Source organism: Psittacula echo (genome assembly GCF_963264785.1).
Source record: "Psittacula echo genome assembly, chromosome: 25".
In the NCBI taxonomy this organism is placed as follows: Eukaryota; Metazoa; Chordata; class Aves; order Psittaciformes; family Psittacidae; genus Psittacula; species Psittacula echo.
In genome coordinates, this window is record NC_137760.1 from 5,348,119 (window position 1) to 5,369,938 (window position 21,820).

General features: G+C 45.9%; 1 protein-coding gene across 1 annotated transcript; it reads right to left on the bottom strand.

The window, feature by feature from the left end:
- Positions 1–1,966: 1,966 nt before the first annotated feature.
- ADAM28 (ADAM metallopeptidase domain 28) lies at positions 1,967–21,453 on the bottom strand (the record flags this gene model as incomplete). The annotated part of the gene is made up of 24 exons (XM_080634724.1): positions 21,339–21,453; positions 17,634–17,734; positions 17,182–17,258; positions 15,611–15,689; positions 14,563–14,639; positions 13,382–13,577; positions 13,045–13,107; positions 12,752–12,823; positions 12,084–12,253; positions 11,366–11,450; positions 10,017–10,147; positions 9,056–9,233; positions 8,247–8,336; positions 7,628–7,823; positions 6,805–6,907; positions 6,078–6,234; positions 5,369–5,449; positions 4,736–4,814; positions 4,533–4,623; positions 4,095–4,194; positions 3,770–3,835; positions 3,377–3,454; positions 2,099–2,161; positions 1,967–1,999 (listed from the first exon to the last, which is right to left on the bottom strand). The coding sequence occupies exons 1-24, from the start codon at positions 21,388–21,390 to the stop codon at positions 1,967–1,969; spliced, it is 2,418 nt and encodes an 805-aa protein (XP_080490850.1). The 5' UTR covers positions 21,391–21,453.
- Positions 21,454–21,820: the final 367 nt, after the last annotated feature.

Here is a 21,820-nt window from a genome sequence, read left to right on the forward strand (position 1 = left end):
ATCTTTGTAAATGCATTAATTACAGTCCATAAAAACCAGGTTCTGAATCTTTACACCATACAGATAGCGAAAATCCATTTCTGACTCAAATAAAGAAGCATTTCTCTAATAGGGAAGAAAGCTCTACTCTTCCAATACAATCTATCCTAAACCACAAAGACCCACCTCGCTCCTCAAGCTGTAATTTCGTCACATCAGTGTTCTGCAGCACATAAAGTGCTTGATTGACAAGCCCAGAAGAAGAAATGGGGGGGTTTAATATGCATTTTGGTATCGGAGATGATGGATCTGCAGCGGGGTCACTGTACAGAGCAAGGCTCTGCATTGGAAGCGTGACTGTACAGTTGTGTGTTCAGCATCCGAACAGGATGATGTGGATCAGGGTTTGAGCAGGTGAGAGCTGGGTTGTGAACCTGTAGAAGGTGTCAGGTCCTCCATGGGCTGGGCTCTTTTAGGTCCTGGTAGACCCTGGTTGAGGACCAGGCACAGGCTGGGGTTGGTGTGTGCAGTGCTGGCCCAGGGCCCCAGCTCTGCTTTGGAAGTCAAAGTGATCTTCTCCAGCAAAGCCCCTGTGCCCAAGGGCTGGAAACTGCCTTCCTGAGCCACCCTGTAATTGATTTGGATCCGTGTTCAGAGTTTGATCCTGATCCAAACCCAAATCTGGTTCAAACTGGACTGTCTATAAAATCTGGAGTGCTTTTGGTCCAGGGCAGTTTGGTTTCTCTCTTTTATTTCTTTTTCTTTTCTTTTTCTGGTAAAACTTTTATTCCTTGAAAAACACTTTTGTGTGCTTAAACTCGAAACTCTTGATGCCAGCCACTGATGAATATCATCAGTGCCAAGGGTAACAATAGCATCAGTGCCAGCACCCTCACAGTATCATTAGCATCGATGCCAACAGCATCATGCACATCTATGCCAGCAGACCAATAGTGTCAACAGTGCTGATGCCAACAGGCGTGAACGAATGCAGAACCCCTCAGTCATAAACCATCACGCAAAGCCTCGTGCTGTGATGCTGTCCCATAATAACAACCCCCCGTGCCCAGCCTGCTTCTCATTAGCAACTGTACAATAACACAAGCTGGAGCAAGAGCAGTTAGATGAGAACACCAAGGGGTGTGTATCCTGGAAGGGAGAAATACTCGGATATTTCTGGAGCCGTGGGGCAAATGAACTCAATGATGGAGTTGGTTGGCTCTGCCTTTCTAAACCCTCCTGTCCAAGTGCCGTGGTGGCAGCTGGAGCTCTCCTTCAACTGGCACAGCCAGAACGCTGGGAGCACTTGCAAGCAGCAAGTGGTTTGCTTTGGAGCGTGTCTCCGGCTCTACCTGCTCAACAGAGGAATCTGGTGTCGCAGGTAACCGAAGGGATTAATAAGAGAATTCGGTCCCAAAGGATCTTTCCAGAATCAGTGCGTTTCCAGTGCGTAATCTCATTATTCCAAGGCAGGTTCAGGTTTGAGGGCACAAACTGTTCTCTGATGAGAGCAAGAAGGATTTTCCTTTTCCCAGAACTTGCACTTGAAGGACAAGGCCTGGTCTGACATTGGAGAGGGGAACAATGAGTTTACATGCCTGGATCTAAACTTCCCTGATCTTCTCAGGTCTGTCCCCAGGAAAGCTGTGTAGGGGCAGAGCATCCCAGTGCAGCCACCTCTCGCAGCGGTGGCTGAGGAGTTAGGATGTGCTAAGCAGCTTTCGCAGCTTACTCCCAGTCTGCACCTCAGTGCAAGCAGTGATTCTGCTTCTGTTTGCTTTTGGACAGTAGCTTGGTGTCATCACCAAAGAGTTCCTTGCTCTTTGCTGCCCAAGCCTGTTCTTTCCAAGCTGTCAGTCGGTTGTTCGTGTGTTAAAGGGCACAGGAAGGCATTCTTGGTTGTCTTTGCCAGAAGTGGGGGAATCAAGGGGCAAACAACTTGTCCCTGAGACTTTCAGGTATCGCGATCAGCCCAGCTTCAGAAGCTTCATACTCTGGGGTTCATTGGAGGTTTTAAAGCCTACATGAACAAGGGAAGAGTGAAATGACAGCGTGCTTGGTGCTCTTTCAGTGAATCACATCTCGGAAGAGCTGCTGCTCACATTTAAGCTCAGGTTACCTTTGGTGGAGGTGGAGGTTTGCCTTTGGGGACTGGAGGATGAGCTGGCTTTCTCTCTGGTGCCTGAACAGAAATGAAGGTTGAAGGGCATTAGGCTTCCCTGCCTGAGCAGCTGCAGAACCTCCCCAGACTTCAGCCACTCCTACTGTTCTCAGGTACTTCCTACAGCATTTTCCTAGTGGAAAAGCTATGGGTGGATTAGATTAATCTGTCCACAGGCAACATGGCACCCGTAATGCACAATGGGCATAGAGCTCCTGTTTCAGAAGACCACGGAGCTACTCTCAGTGTTTAGATTCATCTACATCAAGTATCCATGCTCTGCTGGGGAAGTCAAAGCTGGTTTTGTGGTCAAGGTGTGTGTTGGGGAAAGCATCTCCAAAGTCAGGGGGATTTAAATGTCTTTTCATAATGCAGCTGATAGGTGGTGTTTAGTCCTGGTCCATCATTCTTTAGGCAGGCAGTAGCATGCAGTTACGTTTCTGGTATGAAGATGGTTTCTGTACCCTTGTGCCAGACGGGCAAGGGCTCAGATGACGAGATGGTAGATATTTAGGATAGATCCATAGAACAGTTAGGGTTGGAAAGGACCTTAATATCATCTGGTTCCAACCCCCTGCCATGGGCAGGGATACCCCACACTAAACCATGGCACCCAAGGCCTCATCCAACCTGGCCTTGAACACCGCCAAGGATGAAGCATTCACAACCTCCCTGGGCAACCCATTCCAGTGCCTCAGCACCCTCTCAGTAAAGAATTTCTTCCTTAGATCCAATCTAAACTTCCTCTGTTTAAGTTTTAAATGTATTTGAGGGAGGCATTTTCATTTAAATAGGATGCTTTGGGTTTATTAATGGCAAATATTTGTAAGAATTCAATATATATATATGTACTTTGATGGAAATCCCCTCACAGGTGGCATCTTTAGAGAACTACCCCAACACAGGGGCCATTGCAGACATCTGCAGTAGCAAAGATGCTCCTCATTTGCATTGTGTTTCCACCTGAAACCCCTGTTGGTTTGGACTGCGTGCATTGTTGCCTGTGGGATGTTCTTGTGCTGGGTTACAGCACCCCTTGGCACAGATTAAGGGTCTCTTGTGCAGTTTAGGATTACGAGGCACAAAAGGTGACTCCTACCCTAAAGGAGGTGCGGTTTGAATGTCTGTGAGCTATGGGGGGTTTAATCTGAGTCGGAAACTGGAAATCCTAATTGACACCTGATAGTCCTTTGCAGCTCAGATGGAAGGTGTCAAAAGTTATGGGGTTATACTTACAAACATCTCTGCTGTGTGAGCAGGGGCTGGTTTGGTAGAAGGAACAGGAGGTGGGGGACCTCTTGGCCTTATGGCAGGCTGTGAGGGCAGAGAACACAGGATATATTGACCCTATATACATACTGTGAATGTATGCATCTGCATGTTCCCGTGGCAACACGCAGGCTTGCGTTCTGTATAAAAAGAGCACTAATAGGGATAAAAGGATGCATTCTTTTCGGAAGCAGGGATACTTTTTGCTCTCTGGCCCTGGGAAAGCACGCAGGGCCTTATTGGGAGTGCAGGGATTTCTTTAGCCCTTGGGGTTGGGGTTCTCCACCATGGCATGAACTGGTGGGTGCTGCCTTCCCCAAGCACAGTGTGGAAGCAAAGGCGTTGTTGGGAAGTACTTACACTGTGGAGCTGTGGTTTGTTCTCCTGCAGCGGAGGTACAGGAAGGAGAAGTTTCTTGTCGTTCATCTGAAAAGAGGGAGCAGTTACATCTGATGGAGCCTTTATCTGGTTCGTCATCTTCGCGTGCTGCTTTACTGCACACAGATTACTCTGGGACTTAGGGCCGTGTGCTTTCCCCATGCTGGGATTCACAGCACTGTCCTCTCAGCCCCAGGCAAGCGGTTTGAAACCCTGCTTGAAGTGTAGCACACTTTGATTGATGACTTCTGATGTTCCAACCCCTCCATTGTGCCCCATGGGAGACCAGAGCTGACCCAGCTCTTACCTTCTGGGCAGGTACTGCCAGGACAGGGTGTTCTCTGTGTCTTTGTTCTTGATCCACAAAGACTTGGTTTGTGGCTCCAGGTCCTCTTCTGGTCTGGCAGCTGCACAAAGATTCCATACAACTGTGAGTCTTAACCTGATCGAAGCGAAAAGAGCTTCCTGAAGTTGAATGCCTGCCTTATTCCCAATGGTGTGTTATGGAGCCACATCCTTTTTTTCCCTTGATTATTTAGGGTTAATCTTGAGAGCTACAGTCTCAAGGCTTCCATCCTCTCCCAACTGTGGGATTTCTGTCATGGACCAACTTCCTTGGCTTTCCAGCGCCCAATTCCCTCTACCCCTTTTGAAAACCTTTGCTTAAAACCTGTCCTGGAGTTGCTTGGCTTTAGGTTTTGGTTGATTGGGGGTATTTTTGACTCAATGGGGGTAAGCATTTTACCTCTTCTTGAACACTCGGAAGCGGATAAGGACCACGGCTGCTGTTGCCGTGGCAGCGAGGACAACCAGCACACCAGCGACTATAGCAAAGCCTGCCAGGGAGAGAAAACACAAGTTGCTGCACAAGATCTCCTATTGCTAAGGGTTTCCCTATCACATTGGTTGGCAAAGTAACGTTTGTCGCCAGGTCTGGGTCCTACTTACTGGTAACTGCTGAGGAGCTGTCGCAGGTTGGTGGTGCCCATCCTTCCTCGCACTGGCATTGCAGCTCATGGTCACACACCTGGGGAGGCACAAATCAGGATGGGAATATGAGTGAAGCTGTCAGTGGCTCCTGATAGGGTTATTGAAGCTAGGTCTAGAAACTCATTTTACTTGCACTAAGATTTAGCATAGAGAATAGCGGGTTTGTGCAGTAAAGGGCAGGCCTGGTTGTCTGCTGCCATGTGCCTTTTGCAGGTGTTTCTGCAGTAAAAGCTGCAGTACAAGGCACAAAGCAGCAGTTACACCTGTAGGTCTCTATGTGTTCAAATGGGATGAGCGCAGTTTTCTTCCTAAACCAGAAGATGACCTGAAAGAGAATAGCTGTGATTCTGTGGCTCAGAGGCAGGGCCAGGCACAGAATCTGTGTCCATCTCTTGTTATCTCCTTAGCAAAAGCATTGATGATCTATCAGGTTAGATTTGCTTTCATAAAGATACAGAAAGCTTCTGACTCCGCAACTTTTGCAAATCCCGATCCCAGTGATCTAAATACTGTCATCAGTAAGTTCTGTAGCTGATATGCGTGATTTTCCTGGGTATTCTAAGTCAATAGCAACAAACACTGGTATCTTACAGCGTGTCCAGTACACTTGGCAGAGCAGTTGGTTGATCTGAAGACATCTTCAATGTAGACACATTCTCCATTGCTGCACACCTGAAATGCACAGAGCACATGGTAACGAAGTGATTTACAGCTTTCAGAACAGGCAGAGCTTGCACTTCATTGCGTAGAGTGATGGAGAGTAAAAGGAGGCATAGAAGCAGGTCTGCAGATCACTTCAACCTGCATTAGAAGTTTGAGATGTGGATGTGATTTTTCACTTGACCTTTGGGTATTTTATAGCAAAGGGGGGTGACAAAGATGTCCAGATATCGCTGCTTTCCACTCCTCTTCAGCCCTTCACCCTGCCCTCCCCTCCCAGTAGAAATACATAGCAAAGGAATTGGGAATAGCACCTGGTGATGCCTAGCACATCCATTATGGAAAGAGTGAAAAATACAATACAAGTAGGATCTTTTAACCTTCATAAAAAGGTTTGTTCCTATTGCCATGTGTATTTTTGTCAGTAAGAAAACAAGACAGCAGCCAAGCGTAAGGAAATGGGGAAGAGTCTGTTTGCTCTGCTGCCCGTTTGTGACAGATGGAAGGCAGAAGATCTGGCAAATCGGATCAGCAGAAGTTTAGTGTCCGCTTCAGTCTTCCCAGGTTAGGATGTCTCTTGTGTGGTGAGAGGGCTGAGGATGTGAGCAGGATTGAAAGAGAAAAGCTGTTTTCTACTGACCATCCCGTTCCCACACTTCGTTCCATTGAGAATCATCCCTGGGTCCGCTTCTCCATTTCGAGGGAAACTTGCTTTGCAGGACTCAAAAGTCACCAGGCTCCCATCCCGGGGCATCTCGTTCCCCCCAGCACAGAACAGCTTCCCACACATTATATCTCTGGAAGGAGAACAAGAGCTGCTATGGAACAAGGGCACGGCACAGCGGAACTGTTGGAGCTGCTCTCTCCCCCAGCCTGAATTTGCTGTGGGCAGGAACTCCTAAGAAAGGGGTTTTGGTTCCTGGTGTTCCCGGGTTGGTTTGTGAGCAGAAGGTGGCAGCTTCCTAATTCCTCTGGAGCTTATGAGGGAGCCCAAAATGGGTTGCAGAGGTGAGTATTTAACTGTCCTCAGCTTCGGAGGTTCACCTGAGGTCCAGAAATCCCTTCCCTGGACTGAACTGCACATGCATGCACACGCACGCAGGCTCGCACATCTCTATCTATATGTACACATGATACATCCATATAGGATACACATACATAAGAGCTCTAGGTCTTTCTCAGACTGATCTCATGGTTTGGAAACCAGTTTTCATAGAAGTGGCTTTACCACATCATTCAAACTGACCCAGAAGGGACACATGGACATTGGTGCTGTCTAGAACAGCGCATTCTTTGCTTCCATCTCTTAACCGGAATAGGAGCGGTCTCTTCCCGGATCCCAGCAGATTCCGTAACACAGTGCTTACTTTTTTTCACACGGGACGTGACTACCTTTTTCTTTCCTGCAGTATCCATAGTATACCCCTTTCTCGTTCATCCGGTAACAGGAGGCTGCGCCTTCGGTGGCCTCTGTGATAGAGGAAAGTTCAGTGGGGTTAGTTTAGGTTCTCTGCCTGTGAGACCTCGCAACAGTCAGTGTCCTTTACCTGGGTAGGAAATAGCCTTTCCCAGTGAAGTTACCCATGGGCCTAATGACCCTCTGGCCCTTCATGCATTAATTCTGCAGTGTTGCTGTGTGCACCAAGCAGAACCTGTCCCATGTGTTCTCCCTATGGACCAACAGACCTCTCCTAAGAGAAGGGACGTAGCCAGGACTGGAGATGGTTTAGGACTGGGAAGGGGGTAAGCCACCACACACCTTCAGAAACATCAAGGCATGCCAAATTCAGACTTTAATTTAAAATACAGACATTTCCTCTTCCTAACAAGCAAAGGGCCAGCTCCATTCCAAAGTTCCCTTAAAAGCAGTGTGTGAAAGAGGAATACGCTTCCCACTTCCCATTTCTCTAGAAATGGTTGGCATTGCATGCTCTGCACTTCTGCTCAGTGATTATAACCACTTAGGATTACGTTTAAATTAACAACTGAGTAGATGCTACAAACTGGAAATCATATACACTACGTAAAGCATAAGTAGCATATATGCTCTATATAAAGCATAAAGATGCGCTGTTCCTGCTTTGCAAAACGCCTTTGATTTGCCTGCAGACAAAGCCTTTCCCTTTATCTCTCCGTTTTAACTGATTTTAACCGTTAAAACTGATTTTCCCAGTCCCAGGCTGTACTCACGTGCTCCAAAAGCAGCTTTGCACTGGTTTTCCCTGGTGGGACAGTGTCCCATGTAGCAGTAGCCCTCGCCGTAGTTGCAGGGATGTCCGTTCACACGGAATCGATCCGCCGGGCAGTGTTCAGAGAAGCCAGTGCACATCTCAGCCAGGTCACAGTCATGCTTAACTGCTCTGCAGATAGCTCCTGATTGCTTGTACTGCAGTGAGGGGGAGGCAATGCCACACATGGACACATGCTCCTCCATGCTGTTTACAGCGCACACTGAACCAGAGGTTAAAGTAGGGGAGATAAATCTCAGCCTCGCTGTGCAAGATGCACGAGGAGCCAGATCTGTGTCTAATTTAAGGGCAAGGTTTTTGCCTGGTTGTGCCCCAGCTTTTCTTTCCAGGAGAAAATGGGTAACCCAACCGCTCACTTCTCCAGGATGTTGGAAGATGGAGTGAATTGGTGGCTGTGGTGTGCTTTGGGATGGACAAAGTGCTCTTTGATTACAGGGCTGGGTCAGTAATCACAATTAAAGGGGATTGGCTCTTTTGAGAGGTGCATTGCTGCTTTCTCATGGGGGAAAACCACTGTACCCTTGAAAACGTGGGAAGCTGGAGGTGGGAAGGAGCCTTACCTGGCAGTTTTCACAGCACTCTCCATGTGCACACGTGGAACCTGCGGTCAGTTTGCATGACTCGGGGTCGCAGCACTCGTTTGTGCACTCCTGTGACAGAATCAGCAGTCAGAGCTCTGCGCTTCAGGGTTGGGTCCTCTCTGCCCTGCATTCCCAACGGCCCACCCTGTACTTGGTTACTGAGGGAGGGAGGGATCCATTGGACTTGCACTTGGCTTTCCTGGGAACCATGTTCACTGGAAGCCAGGCCAGTCGCTGTGGGCGAGCACATAAAGGATACCAAGTGTGCTGGGTTGTGCAAGTGCGGATGGAAGTTGTGCAGGGAACTTGCTTATTTCTGCCCAGACAGTTTCGTATGTGTGGCTTTTCCTCACTCTCAGTTCCTCTGTTATAGAATTGTGTAGGTTGGAAAAGACCTTTAAGATCCTTGCGTCCAACCGTTCACCAGCACTGCCAAGCAGGTCTTAGGGATGGTGACTCCATCACTGCCCTGGGCAGCCTGTTCCGGTGCCTGACAACCCTTTTGGTGAAGAAGCTTTCCTTAATATCCAGGCTAAACCTCCCATGGTGGAACTTGAGGCCATTTACACAACGCAGCACAGCAAACCATGCTGTCATCTTTCCCACTGCTCGGCACGCACTGTATGGGGGCGACTGCACTTCAATTTGATGCTCACAGTCCCTACCACAACATTGCAGCTAGCTTTGAGCTGGCTGCTTGAGAAACTACCAGAAACCAGCTCCCAAACAGCCTGAATAAAGCTCTTTGCCCCTTCCAAGCATTGTTTTGTTCCCGTTTGTGCAGATACCTCAGGAGTGCCACAGTCGCATTCCTCTCCTTTCTCCACAAAGCCATTCCCACAGGATGGAGGTGCTATGATGCTGGTTTTATCCGGGATGTCAGTTAAGCATTTGGGCATGTCACTCAGCATGTATTTCTCAAAACTCTGGAGGCTGCAAGAGCTGAATTTCTGGGGGATGATGGAACTGCATGGAGAAGGCAGAAGGGTTTATGTTAGGGTGGGGGCAGGCAAGGAGAAGCAATACTCTTTGCAAGAGAAATTCAACATTGAGTGCCACCATTTATATATATATATATTGATAAGTACAGTGGCTACCTCCTATGGGGAGAGAAAAGTGGAAACAAGCAGATGAGAAATACTTCATGTACTACATGTAAAGACTGCATGTTATAAATGTAAAGATTTAAGGCTGGTCTATACAGACTGTGCGTGGATGCTTCAGGCATTAGGAGTTTTCCACTAGGACATCCAGCAGCAGCTCAGGATGTTCAACCAGAGGTGAAAATTGAGCTGAATTCCTCCCTAATGAGTGTTTATTGCAGGTACAAACACCTGATGTGGTTTTCATAGGAGTCATCAGTGTAGAGAATGAAAACATGCTGTAGGTTAATCCTGGGGAAGCTCTGTCCTGAGATCCCGCAGCCGGTATGTGCCGTCCTCATTGTAAGGGAGGAAGGGTGTACGGTTTGATGTGAAGGCCTCCACCTCCTGTGCAAAGCTAATGTTACCCAGAAGGGACTAAAGTTGGGTTTGGGTTGGGTTGGGGTTTGTTTGGAGGGGCTGTATCTGCATGGGAATATCTTACAAGGGCCTGGAATGTCTTCATTTTTCTCTCTGTATAATTTGAATGGAAGAATCCATTAATAATCGATAATTACCAGTCCATTTGGAAACTGGCAGCTTGTCCAAAGCCCACCATGAACCGCCCCGTGTGTTAGCATCCTCACCTGCCCATCCTACCTCCTACCTGACAGTGTCTGTCATGATGCAAACTTCCGCGCTGCACGTGCAGGCTTTGGTGTCGTGGCTCATGCCAAGGTTGTGTCCCATCTCGTGTGCCATGGTAGCTGCAACTGCGATTTCATTTCTATTGTGGTCCTGGAGAGATAAGAGCAAAGCATTATTGTGGGCATTGTAGAACAAGTAGGAGCATCTGAGCAACCATCTGGCTAAGAAAGAGGGCAATTCAAGTGCAGCTCTACTCACTGCTACGTAAGTATTGATGTGGTGTTGGTGAGGATTGATGAGTGTCTCTACTCCACGCTTTATGCTCTACTATGTTGTAATAACAAGGAGATGATACCACTAATGAACATGAGTAAATTGGTATAATTAGTGTTTAAATTAACAGGAGGAAGTTAAGCTGCCAAGTGACAGTGTTAAGGGGAAGTGGACATCTGAAACCCTTCATCTTTCTGGATGGATGCCTCTGTGCTCTGGGTAATTCCGTGGGTGCGATATAATTATTACTCATTACACCAAGGTAACTATTGTGTACAGTGCTGTGCATGCAAGGTAAGGAAAGGCAGATGCTGTGCTCCATCTTTGCTCTTAGCTTGGTGTTTTGTGTCACTTGGAGGGAGGAAAGGAAAAGTCCTCCTCTTCTGAGTGAAGCCCAGATGTATAAACCCAGGTGATAAAGCATAAATGCATAAAGCACACAACATTATCCTGGCCGTACTTTTCCAGAGTAGCACTGCAAATCATGCTGCTCTCAAACGCATCCCTGCACCCTGAGAAGTGTTCTGGTTGTATGTTCATCCTAGGATTTCCTAATGGTGAGCGAAAGCTGGAATTTCTTGTGGGTAATTCCTCTTAGCGACAGGCCCAGCCTCTGAAGCTGGGTGCAGTTGAGTTCCCGGTGCTGTTGGTAAAGTTTGGGATCTGTGTTCCTGTTTAGGCTGAAGTTCACACACAGCAGTTCAGTCAGCTGAAATTAAGGGGCTAAACTGATGGTATTAAGTATGACAGAACTGGTTTCCCATTTGAAACAGGGAACCTTAAGGTAGAGGCATAAACCCGCTTATTTCTCCCTTCTAACTCTAATGGAGCCTCGTACTCCAAGTGTCTGAGATTGATGTTGGCTTTTAGGTGACACACACACTGTGCTTTGTGTGTGCTTCCTTTATCCTCCTTTGGATAACCAATTTTATCCAAAATCCACCTAATTTCAACTCAAATCTGACTGCGAATTTCTACAGTCTACTCAAACAATGGCGCAGACTGGAAGTGTTGCACCCCCCACTGTTCATGAGCATTCTTTGCTGCGTGAGCAGGAAAACCTGTAGGAATAATATAAACAAAAAGAAATCAGACCTGAATAATACCTGCAGAATATATATCACTGCAGATGGATTTTAGAAAGGCCAATCCAATCGTCGTCCCCTCAAAGTCATAGCCCCTGTAAGGAAGAAGAAAGTGAAATGCAACGCTGTGACCAGGGAGCACATCTGAAGTCAAGTTGGCTTTATTAAAACCAGGCTGAAGGCTTTAAGCGTATTCTCATTTCCAGCTCTGGTTTGCATCCTGATTTAACACAACAGTTGAGGATGTGTTTAAAATCACTGCAAATCGAACAGGATCGAATACTCTTCGTTTTAATTCTTAACTTAAAGTAGGTTGCAGTTACCGGACTTAAAGCATCTGAGTGTAAAGAGCTTGATGAAGTGCTCTAAATGCAGCAAAGTGCTCGGATGAATCAGGGCCACTGAACGTGAGCCAGGAGAGCCAAGTGAGTGCTGGTTTAGTTTGGCCATGTGCATTTCCCAGCTGCTAAACTCCATGTCATAGCTGTGGAGGTGTTAGACCACGCTGCAGTCTTCAGGGCACTCGGCTGTGCCGGAGCAGGGAAAAGAAGAGACTGAGATGGAGCACAAGGGATTCACATAGAAAGGGGAGATTCTGTGTCCTAGCTGGTGATTGTGCTCCAGGAGGTAAATCAAGGTAAGAAAAGAGAGCTTGCATTTCTTTCTTTTGCCTTAGAATTAGCACAACCTGGTTTGGGAATGCGGATGGGAAGCGGAATGAAACGCACGTGATCAGCTGAGCGTTGTCGTTCCTTTTCCTCTTCAACAAATCTGAGAGCCTCCACTTGGAGAAACTGTCCAGGGTGAAGCCTGCAGCATGGCTCAGGAGGCATTTGTCAGCGTCTGTCCAGATTTCCAGGCCAATTAAAGCCACGTAGATGTTAATGGCCTTATAAACCTGCAGCAGAGGAACAGCGAAGGATGAAGGATGTTACAAAGACTTCTGAAACCAACACTGACCCTGGTAGTTGGTTCCATTTGTCAGTAGAAATAGAGTCCACTCCAGGCCTGACTTCAGCTTTTCCATGCTTTAAAGTTGCAAAAAACCTCAACAAACAGAAAACATGAAAATTTTCCCTCCGCATTTACTCCAGCTCCCAAAATGGCTTTAAAATACTTGGGAATTCCAGCAATATTTTGGAAGAAATCGAGAATCACTTAATTCTTGACGGATTCCAATCATTTTACACAAGGGTAAAGAAAATACGGTATAAATCTTTATCGCAATCTCACATGGGAAGGCAAAGGGCAGGATAATGTGAATGTGTGTTAAATTTGTTTCCGAAACAGTAGTTTTCAGTTCCGTTTCCTTTCTTGCCCGTAATAATGGCAAGTCGTGAGGCGAAAGCAAAGGGACTCTTGAATCACTTGGAGCTGAGTCGCGTTTTGCTCTTACCGTGTTGATGTAATTGACCATCGCAAAGATCCTTTGCCTTACAGTTTTCACGTTTTTCTCATACTTCTCATACTGGAAAAGTGAACAGAGTGTGTTAGGGAAAGGAGAGGTAAACCATGATGAATCAGAACAGCCCACTGAAGGCTGCCTTGCAGACCCCCCCATGCCTGCTCTACTTGCTGTTATCTTTCCAATGCAGTGTTCTATCAGACAACGTGTTTTAAGGTCAGGCCCTTTTCAAATGTGTGTCTATGAGGAGGATGCAGAAGAGGACAACTTGTTTCAGTACTCACCAAACTGTTGTCTGCGACTATGTAGACTTCCAGGTACTTTTTTGCTTTCAGGTATGCTTTCATCTAAGGGAAAAAGACATTTCAATGGCTTCTGAGACCTGCTGCAGTCTCAACCTTTGCCATTTCAAACCTTGACTCATAGAATGGTCTGGATTGGAAGAGACCTTACAGATCGTCTCGTTATGAGGGTATTTCTTTAGCCGAGCTATTTAGAATGGGACTGCCTTGTTTGGCAATGATGAAAGGTAGGCTGGGTATCAAAATGATTGAGATTATGACAGATAGGCTGAAAAGATAGGCCTGTACTTACAGGACTGTTGCTTGACTAAGGACTTACTTCTGGGCTGTTGCTGGATTTGAAGATGTCATCAGTGGGGTCGTTTGAATCTTCTTCCCAGGTATTATTGACTAGACCACAGGTTTTGATGGACTTCTGTTTGAGTTTCTCATACTTGTAGACTGCGTGTTCATCGCTGTCTGAGGCTCCCAAGGGTTCAATGAGGTACTTCTGACCACGGGTCTCAAAATAGCCACTAAGAAAAGGAGTTAAAGTGTCACCTTTTGAATCCACAGGGCTGAATCAAGACAGCAGCGTTTCCTCTAGCAGCATTATCCCAGGCACAGGCACCCCTGCCCACACTGACACACTGGAATGGTTTGGCAGTGTGCAGGCAGAGTATACAGCAGTTTAAAAGCAGAAATCAAAGCTGCTGAGTCAATTGGGAAGATTTGGGTGGTCAGTGAATGTCCGAGTAGGAGACTATCAGCCAAAAATAAACTGCTTTGGCAATTCCATTATATTTGGGGCTTTTGTGCCTAACAGATGTGACCGAAAAGTGGATTTCACTTCACTGGGGAATTCAACTGTGTATTTCAGTCTTTAACCAAGATGAAAAGCTGAAATGTTGAAGGGAATTAAGAGTTCTGAATCATTTTGAGCAGCAGATGTCAAAATAAGTGCTCTGTGTTCACACGTAAGAGCCACAAGATACGCAAGAATTGGTCAGGGGCAGTCTGGGGTTTGGCCACGTGCCACTAACCATGGGGGAAACGCTCTGCTGCAGCCTCTCAGGCTCGAGAGCCTTCCTCTTCCCGTTTTGTCTTGCGCTGCTGTGTCTTCAGGGATTAGAAAGGAGCAGATTCTTCTGACTGAGCTTTTCATGCTAAAGCCTGAGCTTCCTGACCCTGTAACTGCTGTGGCACTGAAAATGGTGTAGCCTTCTCTTGAGGTGTCAGTGGAGCTTCTACAGCTCACAAGCATCAACCCCAAGTGTTAATTGTGAGCATCGAGTGCTGTGCGTCCTGATCTAATGTGGAATTTGTTCTCTAAATGTATTGTTATAGATGTTTCTTCAGCTTCGAATATAGAAACTCTGAAAGTTGAGAGAGGCAAATTTTTCTCCCTGTTTTCCTTATAGGCACCCCTTTTTTCCATACATCCTGATCCTTTTTATATTGGGAAATTTATCTTCCTAGAGAATGCACATTCTGCCACTGGGAATTAAACCTCCATCTTACCTTAGGCCGTTGCAAGCACTGATGCTCGCTATGGAATCAGCATCATTCTGAATGTAACCTTCATAATAACAGTGATCCTGTTTAGAAAGAAAAGATATATTGAAATCATTGGATTTAGGCCAGTCAATGAGACAGAGCCCAGTTTAACAGATGACAAACCACACTAGGTACAAGCTACAACAGAGTATGAATGTTGTATGTATGGTCCATGCAGAATAGGTGCTCTTTGCTTTTCACAGGATCCATTCTGGGGGTGGAAGTAATTGGAGCAATCGGAAATGGCATCTTTTCCCATCAAAAACCACCCAACCACCATTCTTTATGCACATTTATTTCACTCAGGATCCTCTTGTTCTGCTCTGATCACTCCGTGACAAAGAACATTAGGCTTTGTATTCCAAATCATGTGTTAAAACACGTTGGACATCATTGGACAAAGCTCTTCAGGTGACAGCTTTGTTGAAGATCAGACCAGTGAGCGCACAGTAAATAAAGACGGAGCGAGTACAGTGGCTTCCTTTGTGTCTGCATCTGAATGCCTCGTTTGTCATGGCTCAGAGAAGCCACCTGGGGTGACCTGCAGCACGTCTGTGGGGAGCGTGGGTGCCAACAGGAACCAGTGAGGAGATGTCTTAATCAGGATCTATGATCTCACCGAGATTAAGGGGGAAAAGCAAGTCACGGAGTTGTGCCGAATAAGCAAAGTCAGGAGGTAGAAAGCAGTGGAATGGCCCTGGCTCCACTCCCTTTTCTGACAAAAGAGAGAGATTTGGCTCAGCAAATGTGTTCATCAGCCATTCAGTCAATGGTGGTTGACTTTTGAAAGGCAAACTGCATGTCTGGTTGGCAACAGGTATAAATCAGTGTAGCTCTGCCAGTCACGCGCTGCATCTTCCCTGTCCCTTGAGAGGCAGCCTGAATTACAGTGCTTAAACCTTGCTTTAAAATCTTTTCTCTCTGTCTCATATCTGCTGTTATTTTATGGACCCATGAATCTCACCTGGACCTCCTCAAGGCTGCAAGTATGAGGGAAGGAAACCTTTATTACCTTGGTCTGAGGACTTGTGGTTATTTGTCGACCGTCATCAGAATAAACTGTTTCAGTGTAGTCTCTAGCCAATAGGTGCCTGCAAAGAGCCGAGTGCCATTGTTATTCAAAATGAATTGTAGTCATCTAGAAATGAGGCAATTACATAGCACACAAAGTATGGAGGGAATGCAAATGATTACTCAGGGTATTATTAGTAGTATTAGATGGAAAACTAGGGAAGCAAAGCTGCTGGGTGGGGAGTTCTGCCTGTTCGTAATCCTTACTCAAACAAAGGGACTGTTCTAAAATAAGAAGGCAATTAAAGCCTCCTGATTTCATTGCTATGAACTAATCTCCTTGTAGATCTGAAAGTAAATGTATAAGTACATAGGCGGTATTGATCCTTTTTTGGCCTCTGATTTGTGTGGGCTTTTCCAGCACTCCACGTGTGAAGTGATGCTGCTCTGGTGTCTGCCCTGTTCACCCCTACTGATTTCAAACAGCGAGGATCCAAGTGAAGGATTTTCTGTCTAAAGAAAGCTCTCTTTGTACCCCCACGTGTTGCTGAACCATCAAATTGAACCGTGACTACAGAATAAATGACTCTATTCCTGCTGGGAAAGGGGCTTTGGGTTTCTTGTTATCTTTGTGATTTGCCGTGGAAGGCCAGATCCTGCAAGGCTCTGTGCTTTCAGGCTCCTGTGCAGGACAGCACTAAGCAGGTGCTTAACTTTAAGCCAAGTCTGTAGTCCTACTAAACCTAGCAGCTAAGCAAGTCTCCATTCACTTCTGTTTGGGCAACTACTGCAAATTGCCCAGTCCTGTTGCTTTTTACAGTGGGATTTAGTACAATATAATTCACCTTCCTCCCCCCCAAATATTTAGATTAGATTAAACCAGGGCTAAACAGTTAATGATAGTCTCTATTTAACATGAACTGATTATAGTACTGTTGTATTTACACAGCCATTTGAAAAGTACTTATTAGAGCAGATATGTTTGACCCTGTGTTAAGTATTATGGTGGAGCCAGCAAGCAGAAAACATGGGCGTGCATTCTGTCAATGCCAGTGTACATCTGGCTACTCAAAGTCCAGCAGCAGCAGCATTAGTGTTAATGCAGGCAGTGCTGGAAGCTGAACTATTAAGGGTTTTACATTTATTATTACTATTTCCCATTTTTGCTGAGCGTTCAGAGCCAGCAGAGCCCCATCGCATGGATATCTTGTGCTCCTCTGTAGCTTCTCCCAGCACAGAACAAATAACTATAACCCATAGACAAGGAAAACGTGAAATAGTATTAAAGCATTAAACCTTCCGTGGGTTTAGCCACTTAGGAGATAAACGAGAGAGCAGAGTTAGCAGTACGGACAGGTCATTCCATCATGTGCATGCGTAGTTATTCATGTTATCAAAGCAGTGACGTGATGCTTTCTCCCCCTGCTTCTTACTTTGGGGTTGAAAAGTTGCCTTTACTAAAATACCTCTGTCTTACAGGAGCCAAAGTGCTGTTTCTTTATGTCCCCAGTGCCCTACAGAGCCATTGACAGTGAGGACTAATGCTCAAGGGAAATATTGAACTGAACCTACTTATTCTTTTGTAGATGCAGTATGACTTCCTCTCCGCTGGCTTTGATTCCATACTCCATTGTGTCATCGTATTTGGTCTGTAAACAGATTGAAGTGTTAGAATATGGGCTGCTGCGAGTTCTGGCTGTTACCAAGTTGACAACTGCCTCCTTTCCCTCCTCTTCCCACCAAAAATAAGTATTCTGGCAGTCCTAGAACAAGCAGGAGGTCCCTGGGCTTCGTTTTCTTTAATTAGAGGAACAAACTCAGCTTTGCAAATGCATTTCTACAATCATGAGCACAAACCCAGCTTTACCCAACATGAGATCACTCTTCCAGCTCTTCTCTTTCATTTCCTTTTGCAAGATCAAGTGTCAGGCCCCAAATTCTCTTACCCTTGAAAACCAAGGGCACTGTGACTCCAGAAAACCTTCCCCATCTCCCAGCAAGAAAAATGATGTCTCTTCTAATACCTCTTTGTTTCTCTCTACGTCTCTTCTATGCACTGCGTGCAGTTTCCGTGGGTAAACTATTTCATATTGCTCAACTTCAGGTAGCTTCTTGCTCGTGCTCCCTAAGGAGAAAGGAATGTATATTTAGGCAAGCACAGGATTAACTTCTTAAACACTGTGTCCCATGATCAGCTCTGATCCTTTTGGCCTCTATGGTCATTCATCTGTTGCACCACTTGTTTCTCATGTGTTCTCTGCACGTGCTCATCTGCTCTGCTGAGCAGTCACCCCCATTACATGGCCTTATGAGGTTTGTTGCAGTGTGGGTTTCAGATGTTGACATACCCGGCTGTTTCTGTGCGTGAAAATACTTGATGCAATGCACTTGGGTTTCTTTCCCCAGCATCAGTAATAGCTGGTGTACAGCATTCGGGAAAACAGGGATGCGTGAGTCTCTGACAAGGCAGCAGCAGGTTTTATCTGCCTCCTAAGCTCTTTAATGCCCTACAAAAGGTCATTTCATCTGAGCTAGCATATTCTTGAGCGCTCAACACTAAGCACATGACCCTGTAGTTATAAAACCCCCAAAGAAAGCACTAAGGACAAAGGGAGAGTGCAACTCCCATTTTAATTGTCTGCCTCAAGGTCAGGTTTTTACAGGGCTGAGGCATCCAATTGCTGTGATTTTCTGTATCTGGAACAACAGAGCACATCCTCGTGCCAATTGTTCCACTGAAATGAACAGATCAAGTCTTCAAACTGGTTTATTTGCTAAGCCCTTTCCAAAAGTAATTGCAGAATTAAGTTGGTTGCGTTCTGACAGAGCTGAGTGCTGGAGTATGATAGTAGACATGATAGTATAATGGGAGTTAAGTCCCAAGAAGTTGTCTGGCATCAGCTGAGCACAGTGCACAGTGGCTATATATGTACAGTACTCAGTGTACAGTGACTATACATGTACAGTACTCAGTGTACAGTGACTATACATGTACAGCACTCAGTGCACAGTGACTATACATGTACAGCACTCAGTGCACAGTGACTATACATGTACAGCACTCAGTGTACAGTGACTATACATGTACAGCACTCAGTGCACAGTGACTATACACGTACAGCACTCAGTGCACAGTGGCTATACATGTACAGCACTCAGTGCACAGTGACTATGCATGTACAGCACTCAGTGCACAGTGGCTATGCATGTACAGTACTCAGTGCACAGTGGCTATGCATGTACAGCACTCAGTGCACAGTGACTATACATGTACAGCACTCTGCACAGTGGCTATACATGTACAGCACTCAGTGCACAGTGACTATGCATGTACAGCACTCAGTGCACAGTGGCTATACATGTACAGCACTCAGTGCACAGTGACTATACATGTACAGCACTCAGTGCACAGTGACTATACATGTGCAGCACTCAGTGCACAGTGACTATACATGTGCAGCACTCAGTGTACAGTGACTATACATGTACAGCACTCAGTGCACAGTGACTATACATGTGCAGCACTCAGTGTACAGTGACTATACATGTACAGCACTCAGTGTACAGTGGCTATGCATGTACAGCACTCAGTGCACAGTGGCTATACATGTACAGCACTCAGTGCACAGTGACTATACATGTGCAGCACTCAGTGTACAGTGGCTATACATGTGCAGCACTCAGTGCACAGTGACTATGCATGTACAGTACTCAGTGTACAGTGACTATGCATGTACAGCACTCAGTACACAGTGGCTATACATGTGCAGCACTCAGTGCACAGTGACTATACATGTGCAGCACTCAGTGTACAGTGGCTATACATGTGCAGCACTCAGTGCACAGTGACTATGCATGTACAGTACTCAGTGTACAGTGACTATGCATGTACAGCACTCAGTACACAGTGGCTATACATGTACAGCACTCAGTGTACAGTGACTATACACATACAGTACTCAGTGTACAGTGGCTATACATGTACAGCACTCAGTGCACAGTGACTATACATGTACAGTACTCAGTGTACAGTGACTATGCATGTACAGCACTCAGTGCACAGTGGCTATACATGTACAGCACTCAGTGCACAGTGACTATACATGTGCAGCACTCAGTGCACAGTGACTATACACATACAGTACTCAGTGTACAGTGGCTATACATGTACAGCACTCAGTGCACAGTGACTATACATGTACAGTACTCAGTGTACAGTGGCTATGCATGTACAGCACTCAGTGCACAGTGGCTATACATGTGCAGCACTCAGTGTACAGTGACTATACATGTACAGTACTCAGTGTACAGTGGCTATGCATGTACAGCACTCAGTACACAGTGGCTATACATGTGCAGCACTCAGTGTACAGTGACTATACATGTACAGTACTCAGAGCACAGTGACTATGCACGCACATGCTGTTAGCAAGCCCCAAGTGCAAGTTTGTTACTGTGATTTACAATGGTGTATTTTATATTTTAAGCAATTATTTTTACATATAAAAACCTCTTTTGCTTTGCAGACTCAGTCTTCCCATGAGCTTAAAGCACATCCTTATGTAGTGATCCCAGTAATATTTTAGGCCCCTCAGAAGAGTTCTGTGCTCTGATTTTATCTATGTACTCCCTTTGCCAACTATCTATATACTCCTTTTGCCAACTGTAGCCTAAGTGGTTTAAGTTCAGGCTGGATTTGAATGGAGACTCAGAACTAAACTTGGCCTTTTCCTGCAGTGTGGCACAAACAGCATTTCGAGGAAAATGGGTGGGTTTTGTTCTAGGACAAAGTGTTTCTTAGGAGTAGTTTTGGAATCAGCTCTTTATTGTCTTTGTCCGGCTTCAGGCATTGTCTTGAGTCAGTAGCTTTAAGGAGGAGAGAAATTCCTTGGGCTTTGTACTGCGGGTGGGAAAAGTGCTCACAAGGAACAAATCAGTTTGGCCTTTTCCAAGAGCCTCAACCAGGAAGAAAAATCACGAGTGAGGATTTCAGAGCTCATGAAGGTTTGGGTTTGTCAAGGAACCAACTCTAACACAGGAGCATCCCTCCTGTGCCCATCTTCAGGTGTTCTGTGCCACTAATGAGATCCTAAAGATACAGGAATGCCAGGGCTCCCTTTAGCTATGGAACCCGTGCGTGCTTGTGCGTGCCAAGCTCTGCAAAACTCCGCTCGCTGTTGACATGAGCGGAAAGAAACAATGCACGTGGAAACAACAGCGCGGGCTGGTAAGGGTAAGGCAAGTGCATGCACACAACCTGAAGTACCACAGAGCCGATAAGGGTGCTAACTGTTTGAATTCAGGGAATGTCACTAACCGAATTCAGATAGAAGTCTTTTGCTTCTGGAATGCATATACAATACAAATGTATAGACAAATACTAAGTGCTGTCAGTGTAATAAGTTGTCCCAATTGGGCCAGTTGTCCACTCACTCGCAGAGGAGGTTATTTCCTAACTGACACACAAAACTAACCGGTTGTGGGTCTTTAGGCAATCCATGGCCAGTTTTTCCCCTGGTAAATACTTCTCTAACTAAAGAATTTCATGTAATGGCTTTGAACAGAAAGAAAAAGGCAAACATCCCAACCTGCAGCAGGACCACTCTTTCCATGGCTTTAATTCACTGTTCTTCCATAGTATCTACATGTTAATCATTAAAAATTCATAAAAGCTGTGCAAAGATCCATAGCAACCACTGGTAAAGGGTTTAAAGCCATCGAATCCATACCTTGTTGGAGCAAATGTAGCAAAACAACAGCAAGAAGCAGTGTGAGAGTCATCGCAGTTGTGCTTGGCCAGCGATGGTCGCAGTGGAGGGGAACGCCGGGTTCCCAGGCTGTGAGCAGTCCTCTCTCATGCACTGAATGAGAGGAGAGGGAGCAAGTTGTTCAGCTTGATTCTTGTTCCTATATGAGGAAGTGTTTACTGAAGGTGTTGCACAATTTTCAAGTCACAGACTGTTACAGCAAGCGGAAGTTCCTGCTGGTTAGTTCATGTCACACCAATTGTGATGTATTGATTGCTCCTTTCAAATAGGTTTCCCTACAAGTCTTCAGCGTAATAAATAAAGAGGGAGATTGGAGGGGTCCTAAAGTTCTCTTTTTATAGCCTGACTGGTCAAAAGCTACAATGGAAACAGTGGGTGCCAAGCGAGGAATGGGAAGGTTTTCAAGAGGTTCAGGGTAAAACAGGTCCGTGGGGCTGGCATTC